Genomic DNA, 17,392 nt, shown 5'->3' with positions numbered 1-17,392 from the left:
TAAAAATCTTAACAATGGCTGACATGCCCATGGATATGGCTGATATGGCTTCTCAAAAATCAGTTCATCAAGGCTTCATATTTATTTGTCTTCACATATCCTTAAATTTAAAAAACATTTAAAAAATGAAACTTTCTATTTGGAAGCATGCTACAGAAATATCCTGAAATATCCTCTCTCCAGGAATTGCCAGAGACTGACTAAAAATTTGATAAGTCTTCTAACAAGGCTTAAAATTTGATAAGCCTTCTAACAAGGCTTAAACTAGGCATTATTTACAATTTCTTACAGAACTCTGGGACAACTTCTTTGTTATAAATTCCAACTCTATTTCTCTCCTTCCATTAGCTACCCCTAGAGCAAAAGGATTCCTGCAAGTAGAAATTTTGGAATAGCTCACTCCAGCACATGTGTCCTAAAAGGAATATCCAATGTAAAGGCATTATGTAAATCAGCTATGAAGCTAAGCTCTACACAGATATGAAGCCAGCTTTCCAAGAAACATCCAGAACTCAGAACCTCACACAAAATTGAGTGATACAGAAGACATTAAATATTTATTATAATTAGAGCATATTTACACAGGCAGGCTAAAAACTTAAATATTCCAATTTTTGGGTTCATGACTTTTTTTTCAAGACAGTTGGTCAGCAGGTCCCTGGGATATCTGTAGGCACCTTTAGGAGTTCTTCAACTTCTTCTTGTAAAGCCTCAGCTTTTTCACTCAGCAGCATCTATCATGGAAAAAAACCCCACAAAACATATTAGGAAACAAATACAAGTACTACCTATAACTGTTAGCTTAAAACACCAATATTTCTTTCCAAGTTTGCATCTGGTCTATATAAAACCGATGCTGCTGCTCACAGGACTGCAGTACATTTGCCTCAAGGGACTAACATTTCCACAAGGACCACCAACATTTTTTTACTGTTTAGCATATAACCAGATGAAAAAGCACTAACACACACAAGCTACAAAAATTCATACAGTACACAGCTGGTTTCTCAGTTCTTCCATTACATGATACATAAAATTCAAAGGAACATAAACAGTTTTGTCTACAACTATCAACAAAAAACATTGTTAGCCTTAAATATTTATTTTCCAGGATGGAATAAATATTTTTAAGTTGTGCCTGCCAAGTTGCCAATTTTCTTTCTTTATACAACATTTCTTATTACAGCATTTTACACTGAGACCTCCAATATCAGCAAATGTTCAATCTGCTGCCCTAGACTGCTTGTTGCTGGTACTTTGTGTGTAACAGTTCCCCAGCAGCCTGTGCACCACAACACAAGCAAGCACTCTTCTCACTTCCCAGTCAGAGAAAACTCCATCAGTTTAACACCTGAGCATCAGATACTAAGCTGGATTGCTGGACTTGGCACTGACAAAAGATGAGGAGTCTGTGTATATCCCCATTCCTTTTAGCTCACGCAGCAGCAGCAGCAAAAAAAAGAAAGGCAGCAAGAACCCTGCAACTTTCAACATCCATGACCTTTCTATAAGCGCATAAACCCCAAAGTCAGTACTTTTAGTCCCTGTGAATATACAAACCAAGACTTTGATACTGATTGCATCGTTTTTACACCAACAACCACCCACGGATTTATTTTAGGTATTCCCTTTACCAAAAGCTTTCTATCTCAGCACAATTAAACATGAAGCTGATACCATTGTAACAGCAGGTGATTAGTGGAGATTAAGGAGAAAAAAAAAATACTACCCACTTGATAAGTAGTATCCTGTATTTTTTGTTTAGGCACAACTCAATGTTTGTTACAGATCCTTTCCCTGGGATTATTTATATATGCCTTAGAGACAGATAGTAAATGAAGGCCTTTCTCATGATGCATATTAAAAATGGAAAACAATTAGAAAGGAAAGAATAACAGAGCATAACAAAAGCAACCTAAATAGGCAAAGTTAACCCTCCCTATCCCTTTGTTGGTTTCCGTTTCTACAGTCCTAAAATCCCGTTCTTTTATCACAAATACTACTAGAATTCCTATAAGGTTAGTCCTGAGGTGTTAGCAGAATTTAGCATTTTCAGTTATGATGACTCAGCATGGAGATCAAGGTAGTCATTAAATTCCTACATTTCCTCTGACACGCTGTCAAACATTTCTGCCCTCTGCTTCCCCTCTGAAAAAGAGCACAGCTTTCCACTATTCTGTATTTAACAAATGGTTTTAAATTAAAGTTTCCCTATCATTCTGGGACATGAAGGTCAGCAATTGCTAAATTCATTACTCTTAACCATCTCAGACAAATAAAACTGTCAAGAAAATATTTCAATATATTAATACAGATCAGTATTTGGATCACAAATATCCACTCATGCCTTCACCACTAAACTGAATCATTCACTGTTAATGTCATTCAAACACCCATTTTTGACATAATTGAAGTTCTGAGGTAGGTTTTTATAACTTTATTTCTAACTTACCTTTGCAGATGAAATTATTTGTTTGGCTTGTCGTCGTGACAAGCGCTCAATCACCTTGACCAGAATTTCTGGATTCGCATTAGCCAAGTGTGCTAAAGTTTTGTACCCTGCATTATAAAGTTGTTTTGCTCGTGCCTGTAAATCCAAAATTGTGTTAGATCATTAGAAGAGGCAATAAGAATTACCACTGCCAAACTCTGCACCAACCTCAAACATTCCATCTTTGTGTATCAATTCAACTCTCTTTGATTCATCTTTCTTAGAACACCAATACTCACTGTAAGTGGCTCTAACATTCTGCTAAGAATCTTTACTCCCCCAAATACAGTTTTATCCCTAAGATTTAACTTCCCCATACAATCTTACTCGGCTCTTGTCAACCCATTTGTCTTTTTTTAGCCTACATGACACTGACTGCCATCTTCTCTTGTTGTCCTGTTTTCTGCATTCAGTCACTGACAGGAATGACTGTCTCACATTGTTTGGTGGTGTGCAAGGGAAAAGAAGGCTGATTTTATCTGAAAAATTTTTCATAGAATTTTCACAAGACAGAGCTTTCACAAAACTTTCCTGCTTCAAGCTTCTTAATATTTTTTTTTTCCTTTAGTATCACAGGATTTTTTTTTTTGTGCAAATTCATGGCTGAGTTCACATATACAGGAGAGATTCTGTGGAGTTTGATTATCACCAGCATAAAGGGGTGTGCATTACCTGCTTCTCTTAACTCGGCTTAATCCTGTTGCTATGTAAGGTAACCAAGCAGTATTTGCTTACCAGAGGGTCTCTGGGTAAACATTTATTTTGCAGAACAAATACTGCAACAACTTTACAACATTTACATGTAAATGCATTTCTACATTACTGGTGGAGAGTAAATAAGCATATCCAAGGCTTTAGTATCCCAAGTGATGAAATAATACCCATCTGATGAAGTATTACACCTCCAAACATTTGGTCAATTACCTTTTTTCGCCTCCTCCTCTTTTAAAGGCAAGAGATAATAGAAAGTCATTTACTTGATGGCATATGTGTAGTAATGGCTTACAATACATTATTTATAGCCTTACACTGAAGTCTAAATAGATTTTATACTTTAAAAGGAGTTTTCAAGTCAGAGACTGGCTAAGTTTCTTATTTAATACATGCAGCACTGCAAGTGATTGTAAAAGCCTATGTTCCCAATAGAACTTCACATATTTCTGTGAGAATATTCTAACTAAATATGTAAATTCTTATTCCTCTCCTTATTCCCAATGAACTGAGGAATCCATATCACAAAAGAAACTCTGACTCTGTTTTCCAGCTGAGTATACAGGTCAATTGGCATGCACATACAGCATTTTCACTGTTGCTGTGGAGCAAATAATATTTCTCTTCTGGCTGCTATGAGCTCATTTCCTGAATAGTCCACTTTTTCCCCAACCTCCAGCATTACTTTAGAGTATTTTCACTATGCCAAATTCTCAATAAAAAACTAGCTTGGACTTCCAGATATGCTTGAAAGGCACAGTAACATTTAGCATACAAGTTTACATTGGAAAATCCCACAAAGCCAGGTTTACTAACCTCTAGAACCCCTGCTACCTCCATCAGAGGGATGAGTTCTGTTTTAACACAGTATGTCAACTGCTTAGTAAGTTCTGTCAGCAAGGCTTTATAAACCCAGAATTCTTCCAGTTCCTGCAGAGACAAAGATCACTAAAAATCAGCTCCTAAGTTCTGTATTTGGGAGGTATGACTGACAGAGCTCTGCTACAGCAAACATATTTTGGCTTTTAGACAGGCAAAATACTATTTCTAGTTATCAGTGCTCCACAGCTGAGCATCCCAAGCACAGAGCATTTTTGAAGGATAAGCAATGCATTATTTCAATAGAGGAAAAAGACCACAAGAACAGAGTCAACTGTCTTCCCAAGATGACATTCCACAACAGAATGTCCTTATTTCCAAGAAAAATGTAAAATTTTAAATTATTTCACCAACAGCTCTGACACTGATCAATGCCCTGTACAGTTGGTATGTGTTCAAATTCTCAGTGCATAAAGCTTACTTTTAATATAAGAAATAGGTATCACTGTATGAACATGCTTTTCTGAACAGGAAATATAATTTTGCACTGGAAAGATGTAAAACAGTTTTGCACAGGAAAGGTGAAATATAACATTTATGTTTAGTTCAAACATAAGAGAACAAAACTCCAGATTTTGCACGAACAATCCCAAAGAATTTATCAGAATAGATTTAACACACTACCTCACAAAAATGGAGAACACAAGAGGCAAATGAGGCAGCAGAACTGAGAAGATTTTGCACATATCCTCGGGACATATTAAACTTCTCTGAAACGCTCCATACATTGGTCTCTTTCAGTAGGGCATAAAGGACAAACGTCAGGTAGAGTCTGTTTACCACAGCACTGTCCATTTTCTAGCAAGAAAGCAAGTTAGAATTCAGGGCCAGTATCACATTCAAGATATTCTGTTAGTGCCACAAGGAAATTCTTTCCCTCTCTACACCCTCACATCTCTAAAACATGTCTGTATTACACTCAAAGACATTAAACAACATTAAGAAAACCAACCAATGAGGTTAAAAGAACCTTAAAAGTAGAAGATAAACCAAGAATACTAACAGAAAAATAATCTAGCATTTGTAAATAATAAAATGAAATTACTAAACTCATCTTAGGTATGAGAAACCTCCAGCCTACCTTTCTGATTGCTTGACCAGAAGCCTTTTTTATAATAAAGCTTTCAGGTACTCCCACAACATCTGCTACTTTTTGCTCTGTTGCACTTAGCTGGTTGAACTAAAATAAGATTGATTACAGTCAAGATTATTTATTAATAACTCATTAAAAGTTACAAGTGTTACAAATCAGAAGAACTGCAGAGAATGTGAATGTGCTCAATTCATATGAAATTTGTATAATATCGATACCACCTGCAGACCAATAACTTGCTTTTCCTTTTCCACTGTGAATGGCAAATTTGCATTCTTTACAATCTGTAACTCCAGTGGTTTGGAAATAAACTCACACATGTGTTCTGCTGATAGACTTACTGTGTGCATACCTATGAAGATTTTATTTTTATAAATGTATAGCCTACTCTAGCATTAAAGTGCACACTGCATCACTTTTCTTCCACCACTTAATAAAAATGTCTACTTGTGTGTTTAAGATTAAAGATGAACAGGTTAAAAACCATGGAGAACTAAGTCACATTTAAGTGCTCAAATATTTTTTCCAAGAAATGTCATCAGTATTAAAGTATATCCCAGATTCAATGTCATCCCCAAATGGTGATCAGAGGCTGTTCTCCAAGCTTAACAATTGCTCTGCAGACTCCAGGATAGTTTTATGAAGAATTTTCAGGTATTTACTTCTTCTAATATTATAAAAACCACAAGACTATTACTCAAAGTGAAGCAATGCTTTTCAATATCTCTGATTAGTACTTACATAGTTGCATATTCTTTGCTTACTTGTTTCCAATATCTGTAACTGTCCATCTCTGGATGCCACGTTTTAGCAAAACTAAATAGATTTCAGTGCTATCGCTAGTATAAAACACTTTACAGAAAAGAGATTAGTTAAATTACCCATGGATTTTACAGAGTGCATGAGACTAGACTAGCGGCTGTGCTTTTCAGGCTGACGTAAGCATAGTGGTCTGTAGGAAGGTATTGGTCACAGTGTGATAGTTACAACTGGAGTTAAGCATTAGCCTCAGATACAAAACAAGGGTTAAGACAACATTTTCCTGTGGGTTCTGCTCCCAAATTTACAGATAAAATGAGTGAGCATCAGAAGGTAAAGATGGGGTTTGAATAATTTAATAGGGGTTTTCTTGCAAAACTATTACGATGTGGTTAAATTTAGCTATTTTATAGTGAATTTTTTTTTAAGATTAACCAAAACCTGGTGATAGCACCAAGGTTAGAGAGAGGATTTGGAGTACTAGCAACTGTTGAGATGTGTTTCATGCAACTGTTTCCCCCAAACAGGGCCAAATACAACACAAGTTTTTATGCAATACAGAAAAGCACACTACCGTATGACTGAAAATAAACTAGTATACCTCATTTTTTCATCAAATCCTTACCCTGCTATCTACATTTTCTATATATAAGCATTTAGTTAAAATTTATTAAGCAGAATTATTATATGCCTCAATATGTTTGCTAGTAAATTCTCACCTGTTTCAAGTATATCATCCAATCTGGGCTACAGTTAGAAGTCATATCATATGGAGTTGCTAGATACAGCAAATGAAGATTGCTTTCAAGAATCAGACCTTTCAAGCCTTTCTTCAATTCTCTGTAAAGAAGATTGCAGTACGCCAAGTCTATAGATCCTATAACAAACACACAATGTATTGCTATTTTATGATGGGAAAACAGAACTTCCTGATAATATCTTTCTTCTTCATTACAACTGGTCTGCATGTCATATGTTTCCTTTCCCTCTTAGTTTCCCACCAGGTTAAGAAATTACCCGTTCACAATACCTACACAAAAATGAACTATAAAACGAGGTCATGAGCTATTTTAATTACAGTCACCAAATCATATCTTTAAATTTATTTTTGGGTACAGTTATGGTTTTACTCCCATTGTGACCAATGCTATTACACTTAAATCCCATCATGTCCAGTTATCCACTACTGGATTCATTCCCATTTTCAGTCCAGCACATTGTTTAATAATCACAACTGTCTCTCTATAACTTTTCACTGCATTTCAGACTGAAGATGGGAAAGCATATCAAATTGAGATAAGGTTGAGATGAAAGACTTTGTTGAAGGAAATATTATAATAAGAAAAAAAATCTTACCTTTATATGTAGCTTTACCCAATGGTGTGACTGTTAGTGTGCATTTGGAATCATGGTCCTTCTCAGACGTTCTCTCTTTTAGGAGTCCTTTTTCTATTAGTTTTTCTAGCCCATCTTTAATTATCTCCGAGAGGCTCTTATCTTTAGACAGGAGTTGCTGCTGAACACCCAGCAATGTACTGCACATAAAATTGCTGACTTCCTCATGGGTAACTGCTATCTGCATCAGTTTTGCAAGTGATTAGCACATTTAAAGGTGTCATTCCACATAATGCAAAAACTATATGAAACGGTTTACTGAATACTAAAGCAGTTTGATATCCTGTTAATGTGTTTCTATAGAAATATATGACAATAAATATAATGATAGACAGTCTATGATGGGTCTGACGGGATGCTTTCTTTTCTATTACTCTAGCTACTGCATTATATTAATTTGTTTCCATTGTTTGTATTATTTGGATCAAATATCAGATATTTCAATATTATTAATACTGTAACGTATCATAAGGTAGATACAATTGACTTTTACACATTAAGAAACTCATGTTACATGATTATTTTCTGTTATGGAACAAGTTTGATTAACTGTATTCTTATCTCTGAATAGTGTCATTTAGCATTAGTAACTAAAGTAGCTGAAGCCCTCGGCCACAAGAGCTGACCGAGAGTAAACTTTTTGATAAAACTAATGCTGCTAACACAGAACTAGCAGAATCCAGCAAATATGAATGGAATGAAAATGATAAGGCCCAGGGAAACAATTCCAAGAGAAAGAGGTAACTTCAGAAGAATGTCTGCCCAGCAATAAAGAAAACAAATAAACACATCAAGAGACCACTGACCAGAATTAAGTGACTGGACTCGAGGATTGTTTTCTGGGTGGTACAGGTAAAACTAGGGGGGCATAATCTGGGGTAGGGGTCCCCCTCCAGGGGCACCCAGCTCAAGCTTTAACCCGAGAAATAAAGAAGAATTGGAAAAGTTCTCTTGGACCTTACATTAACCACCAGGATCCTACGGCAGACCCTGATACAGCAGCATGTATGTGTAAATCCATAACACTGGCTCAACTAAATAAAAACACTAATCAAATCTTTGTCTTTCTCACCTGATTAGAGGCTTTGCTGAAGTTTTTAAGACAGTCTGTTTAAAAAGTAAAAAAATCTGGTTTTTTCTATTGAATCAGCAGATAAGATTTTCTTTGCATTGCCAAGGAGCACTTGGGCTACTCACAGAGAAGAGTTAACTGATACCTTCAGTCCAACCAAAGATAACAACAGGCTCTGCACTCCCTTGGTCAGCTCCAGCAGAAGATTGCTGTAACAGTTCTCCAAAGGACTGCTGACTAAATCCCGAACCTAAAAAGAGCAGGAAACATTAGTTCAGGGAAAATACTTATGCATTAGTTTAACACTTCTAACAATACTGATACTCATGATTTGGCTTATAAATAAAATAACAGTAGACATCTAGAGTTTACAGTTCATGTCTGAAAACAAACTACATGAAGGTAGATTGTGGTTATTATTACATAAATCAAATACTTGCATCATGAAGAAGTGAACAATAATTAAGCTAGGCAGCTCAGTTCCTGATGTTTATCCCACCAGCTTAATCCAACAAATTATCAACAGCTTTGTAAAAATTACCAGGTGCCTGTCTTTCTCTTGCACTATGAGAATACTTTCTCCAGCATCATCAATACCAGCTCTGCCAGCTCTGCCAATCATTTGTTTATACTGGTTCTTCTTCAGGAAGTCACCAGCAACATAAGGAGCTCTTAGAATAACCCTGTAAAGAAGTCTTTAGTAAGTTACGCTTTATATTAAAATTACTAAACAGCAACTACATTTTACAAATATGCTCTTTTAATATGCCTCTTGCTTATTAACTTAAGATAAAAACCAAATATAACTGCTTGAACAGATGTGTAAATCAACCACAAAAAATTTAACAGTATAATGTTTATTTAGCAAGCCATGTTAGTTATGTTTTGTGGAGTCTTTGGAACTTGTCTTTACATATACTCAAAGGCCTGAGTTCAAGACTGAAGAATCACCGAGATACAAAATAAACCCAATTGAAAAAAACATAAGCAACAGTGCCCATACATCAGTGATGCTAGAAAACACACTTGTCTCTAGGAAATATTTTTCTCCCTTCAGATGCATTATTCAAGCATGCACATGAATCACAGAATGTTAGGGATTGGAATGAAAGATCATCTAGTCCAATCCCCCTGGTGGAGCAGGAACACCTGGATGAGGTTACACAGGAATGTGTCCAGGTGGGTTTTGAATGTCTCCAGAGAAGGAGACTCCACAACCTCCCAGGCAGCCTGTTCCAGTGCTCTGTCACCCTCACTGAGAAGAAGTTTCTTCTCAAATTTAAGTGGAACCGCTTGTGTTCCAGTTTGAACCCATTACCCCTTGTCCTACTGGTTGTCACTGAGAAGAAACTGGATTCTTAGCAAACAGTCTTTGGTCATACAGAATAGAGCAGCCATTTCATCAGCACTTGCATAAGAAAAACTAATACATTTTTGTGTTAAAACACATTCAAACTATATCTCCTTAAAATGGATTTATTTGACAATTCAAGCACTGCTCTTAAGACAACATCTAAAGAAACCACCGTGAACTCCTTACTTTGGATAAAATTACTAAAGTACCGAAGCATTTCCTCCATTTACTAAAATTTCCTTAATCCATTCAGGTTAAGTGTTCCCCTGCTATGCATCCTGAAGGACTTGCTACTGGTTCACACTTCCTACACAAAAATTTTGCAGCCTTAATTGTGCCCTGAATTGAACACAAAATCCTTCACACTTTCAATTTGATAGTAAAAGCAGAAACATGCTTTAAATGGCACTGATGTTTCCAACTTGTTAGTTTTTTTACAAAGCACAACTAACAAAACAATGAAATCTGTTTCAGTTACTAACCTTCTAGCTGGCAGGTTGACTCCAGCAGCTAAAGTAGCTGTGCAAGCAAGCAGACACAGGATGCCTGCAGAATATGCTTCCTCTATACTTTTTCTTTCATCATTTGTAAGGCCACTATGGTGATAGGCAACACCAAAAGGGATTGTTTGTTTTAGAACAGGACAGATACTTCCATTTCCAATATTTTTTAGGTCGCTGATAAGATCTTGTTTCTCTTTCTCCCTGTGAGATCTAAATTCTCTTGGAGGAAGAAAAGCATTATTTTAGACTTTGATGAATCATTAACTAAAAAAAAAAAAAAAAAAAAAAAAAAATCAAGACAGACATGCTTACTATTTTTGTTCGTTATCCATTCCTTTATCTAGATCTCTGAGGTTGGAGAAATAGTCCCAGTAACATTAAAACAGCAATGCGCAAGAGACTTTTAAAGTTGCAACATAACTTCTTTCGTATTTGTAAGCACAGGTACAGAATGGATCAAGTACTGACAGGTGTAGGTATCAAGTGCATTGAAGAATAGAAAGAGAGCTAATATCATCTCATAGTGAAGACCACAGGTATATCAAAAATGGTTTCAACTTTGATAGCAAGGGAGAGTTTTTATATTTATTTTTAAATAGTTTCTTCTTACATACAATTTAACCTTGCTAGACCATTGAGTTTATTAAACCACACCTAAATGAAACAAATCATAAGTCTTACTCTCTTTTCTTTATTAATTAAGCCTAGTTTAGAGTTTACAACTTATGTTTGCAAACAAGGTATGAAACAGAAGAAACTCAAGTAGTAACATATGTGACCAAACAGAAAATATTTGTTTACTAACCCTGTGGAAACCAGTGCCAAGGAGATACAAGGTTTGACTTTTTTCTTTATTATTTTTTCTCTATTTACCACTTTGCCAACTAATTTGTTTTAAAAATAAAAACTTCCGGTAGAACATTTAAGAAGTCTTGAGCAGTTTCCTATAACTTAAGCATTTAATAACTTTACATGATTCCATATTGAAAGTATTTATTACTGATCACCAGGGAGAGTCACTTGCAAACTAGTAGAGACAAATCCTAAATTCTAACCAATTATTCCATATATAATTAAAAAAATCATGATAGTAACTTACTTCTGGAGGTACTTGCACACCATTGAAGCCACATTTTCACAGTTCTTTTTAGTGGGACAAAAGATGAGGCAGGAATATTTAGGAATAACCTCAGTAACCAATGCAATGATGTGGTCAGGATCTGCTTTCTGCAGATTACTAGAATACTATAATAAACACACATTGACAAAATGTTTACTTTTCAAACTTAGAAATTAAGTCTCAAACTAAGTATTCAATATCTGTTTTCAGCCTTCACCAGCATACTCCCATTTGCTTTAACATGACAAAATTCTAAGTTGAAGGATAAACTTTTCTCTCAATCCTTCACTTGCAAAAGTTCATGAACACACATGGCTTGAACTGGGGGACACATGGATGTAAGAAGTGAATGTTTTGCTTTTTCCCCTTTCTGCTTCAATTTCTTTTAGTGACAACATAGTGATGTCACTTGTGCTACCAGCAGCCTACCAAGACTCACATTTTTCTTTTTAAAGGCTGAAATGAATCCTTCTCAGGCATTAATAATCTGACAAAAAACAAAAATATGCCTTGTTTTAAGTATCATCTAAGAGTGATCAACTGTTGAGAAAATCTACCAAGACCACAGAGCATTAGGTATCTGGAGTACTCAAATCCATTGCTCTTCACACATCAAAATACTGAAGAAACACCTACCTCAAGAGAAGTGAAAAAAAAAGTTAAAATCAAGCTAAGCATTTGGTATTTTCAAGGGCTTTTTGCTCCCTACAATTTTCTTCCTTATAGGTATGACAAATTAACTATCAAGTTTAAGTAAAATCATTGTAAACAAATCAGTGTAAAAAAATTTCGTAACTATAGTTCAAAGAAACTATAAGCATTTCTGTTTTACCTCGAAATTGAGGAGACGTGAAAAAGTAAAGCCCTTTTCTGTTTTGCTGTCAACTGCATAAATGGTGTCTCGTATCTTTATGTATTCCTTCAATTCTACCTAGGGAGATATAGGCCATAAACAGAAACTTCAGTTGAATTACCAAGTCTTCTTATTAGTGATTAACAGCTAATTTTTTCTAAGCATCACACTATATATACTTGCATGCACATAAGTGCACACTCCACTCCATCAAGCATTTTTTAAAGGGAATTGTTTTAATTATTATAATTAGACAATTTCTGAAGGCAGATAAAGAACATAATGGTTGAACAAATGTTGTATCGCATGAACCACTGATAAAACACTGACAGTACTCAAGCATCAACAGTCCAGATTCTACTTCTATCAAACGGTAAACAATTGCTCACAGTAGCTGTAACTTCGAAACTGGTTTAGTTAAACTGACACAAATGGCTTAATACAACATTATACAGGCACTTGCATCATGCATAGTGCTATTATGGTATTAGTACAATGCCTAACAGTAGCAGGCGCTATATTACACTGCACCACGAAATTAAGCACAAAAGCTGTGATATGACCCTAAACAGATTTTCTATAATTTTGAAGCCAAATATCTTTACTAGTTTATGGTATCTTGTATACTAACCGGTCTAAAATTATTAGTATAGTACTCTGCTTGCAGGAACTTCTGAAGGTCTTCAACGTTATTTAAAGTTGCACTCATTCCAATTATTTGTGTGTTTTCTGTAAAACAGAAGTTGAAAATAATTTATTGCCACGTTCACAATTTTTATCACTTTTTATCACTTCTGCTCAGTATTTAATTCATAAGTGATTCTCCATTGTCAGTCTTTTTACATGGCGAAGTGGCAGCTCTGAAGAGAGATATAGCTAAGAAATATTACCCGAGATGTAAACACGAAAAAGGAATCCTCTATAGAAGCTTTTAGTTGGAATGGCTAAGGGGCTCATGTGAAGAAACAAAACATTTAACAATACCCAGAATTTCTCAGAAAAGAAAAATGCTTCAAAACACCCAGCCCATCATTACAGGGTAAACTTATTCTAATACTGAAATGAGTAAACACTGTTACTGCATGGAATCATGCCATGGTTTTCAAAAGCAGCCGAAACACCACAAATCCAGAAAGCAAAAGCCTGACTTCTCTCTAGAGATGCCATCACTACAGTATTTTAGCAACATTAACTGCAGCCATGACTTACTACTGGTGTAAAGAATTTTTGCAAGAGTAATTTCCAGCGTTGCTCCACGACTTCCCTCTCCAAGCATATGCAACTTTGCACAGAGGGGGAAAAAGAAAATACAAGAACATTACAGAGTTAAAAAGTATCTCCACAAAAAAACAAACAAACAAAGCCAAAGAAATTATGTAGTCTTATGCAATTATTAACAGAATGTCTTTATTGGACTTTCTCATTATATCCCTCTACTAAATTTTGACTGCTAAGCTCCTTTAGGAGTATAGCCTCGCTGTAACAACATTTAAAAAATCACAAAAAAAAAAAGACCCAAACCAAACAGACCAAATGCAGATAAGATTTACCTTTCATTTAACTAGACTATAACTTACACAGACTTAACTCCTCAGAGTAAATAATTAGGGTGAAGATCTTTGTATTCACCAGCCTAAACCAATTTTAAACTGTATTTTAAGCAACACCTACCGTGGAAAGCAATATAAAAAATTTTCTGGCAGCCAGCTACTATCAGACAAAGAAGAAGGTAATTCTTAAGCCATCTTCTGTCACCCTGAAGCATACCAGGAATTAAACATCCCTGTCTGATGTTACACAGGAGACTGAACTTCACAATCAACCCTTAGTAACACAACTCAGCCACACCACCAAAAGGAGTAAAGGACAATTATCAGTCCATTGTTACTTAATATTTTGTTTTTAAAGGTTTCATTTACTCATTATTAATACCAGACACAAAGTCTCATGGTTCCACATTTAGGAATTCAGTTCTGGGATTCATAAATAATTTTAATAATATGAAATGTATTTTATGTTTTTCCTAATCAGAGATATCTAATTAACAAGCAGTTTATAAGCAATTCAACATCAACCACTAACACAATACTTCTCTCAGTAAAGAATTGATTGCCCTGATATAGCAACAAATGCTTCAGTTAAAGAAAAACAACATTCAATATAACAGCATTACATACCAATGCAGTAACTAAGTAGTAATAATTTCATGATAAACACTCAAAGCAAAACCAAGTAATCAAAAAGCTTATTTGCTAAAAAATGCATATTATAAATATTAAAAAAATCACGGCTTATAAGTCTAAATAAATCTTGTACTATACCTCGTCTACTACAACCAGACCAAGGTCATCAATTCTTTCTGTCTCAATCAAGGAATTCACTAGAGCATGTCCTTTTTCTATAGTAGCAATATAAAGAGACTTTTTTATTCTCCTCTTGATTGGTGGAAATCTTCCTTTACTTCCTGCATACTCTTCAACCAGGAAACCCAGTTCTATCCCAAAACTTGATAAACCCCTAACCTGAAAATAACAAAGATAAATTAGAGAACAAACTCAAGCTCATTTTGTATTAAAGAGCTGTTTCAAGAACTCAACATGCACATAAACAACCCACGCCACCATCAACTGTGTGAATTAGTGAAAACATACAGCTATAACTACCTTTTCCAACTGCAAAACTGAACATGTAAAAAAATTTTCAAGCTTAGGTTACATCTGTTCTCTAAAACTCACTTTTCCTTTATATTAAAAATAGGTTTTATTTCTAGATTATTTCTTTGACAAGTTGGACAGTACAGATCTAAGACTGTAGAACTAAATATGACATTGCAAAAAGGTATTATTTCAAAATTTAGCACATTTTACTTTATGACTCAGCATTTTTACCTTGCAATTTCAGTCTGCTTTATTACAGAATTACCAACTCTCAGAGAGCATTCAGAAGTCACTCACTTCACACCATCTATTTATGAAAACCACGGAGTTTCCTAACACTAGTGTTAAAACCAGCCAAGTAACAACAGAATAACAGGCATAAAGAAAAGATAAGCAGTATCAGAAACATTGTATCCAGACCTTTTCTTGGACAATGGCGACATATGGCAGGATCATAAGAACATTTTTCTGCCTGCAAAGTAATTCTTGGAGAATTATTATTTCAGCTACAAGTGTTTTTCCACCACTGGTTGGCAATGAGTATATTAAATTCTTTCTTTGCTGTAGAGATTCTAACATTAAGCAATTATGCTGCCATTCTGCAAAATTAATAAAAAAGTATTATTAGCAACCTCTAGGGACATGTTCATCAATATCGGTGCCTCTGCATATAAAATATTTTAGGCCTAGCATTTGAGATTTTTTTTTCTTCAATAAATTGCTAAAGGATTTCAGTGATCAAGCCTTATGAAGTACTTTATAACCCATATCAACCACCCCCAACCAAAAAAAGCAAAATAACCACTTAATAAAATAAGCCGACTAGTTTCCAATATGGTTTACACAAATATTACTTTAAACATTTTTTCAGTGTAATGCTTTACTTTTTTAACAAACAATCAGTTATATTACCATAAAGAGTTTCAATCCCTCGAAACTGTTTGAGCAGATCTTTAACTTTACTAGGTAATCCATAAAAAGGGCCTATATCAACAGAAGAAGATTCAATAGTTTTCTTAGCAACACAAATCTCTTCAGATAACACAGCTTCTTTAAGCTGCTTGGTCTTAGAGACCTGCAGAGTCTGGGCTTTGGCATTCCCAGTCATAGCACTTTTCAGGTGATCTTTAAGACTCTCAGTTTTAAGTGAATCACGCTTAGAGTCTGAGCAAAAGTCAATAGTTCTATTCCTGGGTTCGGCTTCAGGACAAAAAGATAGCGGACTCCTGATTTTGTCCAAGGAAGAACCTATGCATTTATCCCTCTCTTCTGTGCCTATAGATTTTCTGTAACCTGAAGAAAGTTCATTCATTTTCTCAAAATACAGAAGCTGTGATGATGGCAACTCATCTAAAACAGATTCACTTGGTTCTTGATTGCTGTCCACCAGGTCATTTTCATTCATTTGGAAATCATCCTCTTTGTCAGCTTTAAGGACAACCACGTTTTCTGGAGTAGAAATATTATCTTGTTTGTCCTGGTGAACTCTGGACTGAAGATTCCCAAGTATGATGTCTCCAGCTGCTTTAATATCCACATTCTTATCCTGCAAGTATTTGTGCTCTATATCATCAACTTGAGCAAGCAAAGAATCGTTCCCACAAAAGCTGTCATAGTCGCCAAACATATCTTCTTCACTATCATTACTGCACTGTCATAAGATAACAAATGAGTATTAAAATTACAGAGTAGCACCAAAAAAGCAGCATAATTTGCACAGCACACATAAAAGGTATAAGTTATTTAAGTTGTCTTCAACTTAACACAAAAGTTTAAGATTTTTCTGATGTTGTTTGTAAGGAACACTTAGCTTGACTTCTAGAAGAATATGTGCTTTAACTTAGTGAAACTTAACCTATAAATAGACATTGTGCCTGCATAATTACTTACTAGCAATGTTTTTTGGTTTGTTTTTTTGTTTTTTTTTAACATTAGCATAACCAAACCGCATCCCTCCCCATGCAAAGGGAGGCCCTTCCCAGACCAAGGGCACCGCGGCTCGGTGCGGGCCAAGCCCCCACAGTCCCCCCATCTCCATGCCCAGCACTAGGAGCTCACCCATGGCGTTGTTCCCTCGTCACCGGAGCTTAGCCTTTTACGAGCCACCGGCGAGCAGATGGCCCGGCTCCGCTTGCCGACAGAGCCCCGGCGGCTCCTCCTCCGCACGGCCAGGCCGGGCTCGGCCATGGCCGCAGGCGGGAGAAGACACCAGCCCCCGCGCTGAGGCCGGGGCTCGGAGGAGTTGCCGCGGGGGCTGTCAGGGCCGCGGTGGGGCCCAGTGAGGGGCGGCTGAATGACCGGGAAGCACCATTAGGAGACCAGAAACCTGCAACGACTTCTACCACACTCACACCACCCCCAGCGCTGACATACTGAAGTAAGGGCAACGTGACGGCGCAGCAGCCAATCGCCTGCGCCAAGTAGGGCAGGGCGCAGCCCCATTGGCCAGCGAATCGTATTTGTGAGGGCGGGAGAATTAGGGAAGCTTCCTGTAATCAGGAGGAA

General features: G+C 36.2%; 1 protein-coding gene across 1 annotated transcript; it reads right to left on the bottom strand.

Moving 5' to 3' along the window:
* Window positions 1–536: 536 nt before the first annotated feature.
* On the bottom strand, window positions 537–17,228 carry HELQ (helicase, POLQ like). Its single transcript, XM_080344514.1, has 18 exons — window positions 16,946–17,228; window positions 15,800–16,538; window positions 15,308–15,486; window positions 14,552–14,752; window positions 13,440–13,512; window positions 12,862–12,959; window positions 12,210–12,308; window positions 11,357–11,502; window positions 10,237–10,476; window positions 8,942–9,083; window positions 8,546–8,650; window positions 7,290–7,509; window positions 6,653–6,810; window positions 5,163–5,261; window positions 4,706–4,879; window positions 4,019–4,132; window positions 2,453–2,587; window positions 537–734 (listed from the first exon to the last, which is right to left on the bottom strand). The coding sequence occupies exons 1-18, from the start codon at window positions 17,072–17,074 to the stop codon at window positions 648–650; spliced, it is 3,138 nt and encodes a 1,045-aa protein (XP_080200640.1). The 5' UTR covers window positions 17,075–17,228; the 3' UTR covers window positions 537–647.
* Between the last annotated feature and the right edge of the window lie 164 nt (window positions 17,229–17,392).

This window comes from Nesoenas mayeri (genome assembly GCF_963082525.1).
Source record: "Nesoenas mayeri genome assembly, chromosome: 4".
NCBI lineage: Eukaryota > Metazoa > Chordata > Aves > Columbiformes > Columbidae > Nesoenas > Nesoenas mayeri.
The sequence above is the reverse complement of the archived record's forward strand: the minus strand, read 5'-3'. Positions and strand labels throughout refer to the sequence as shown.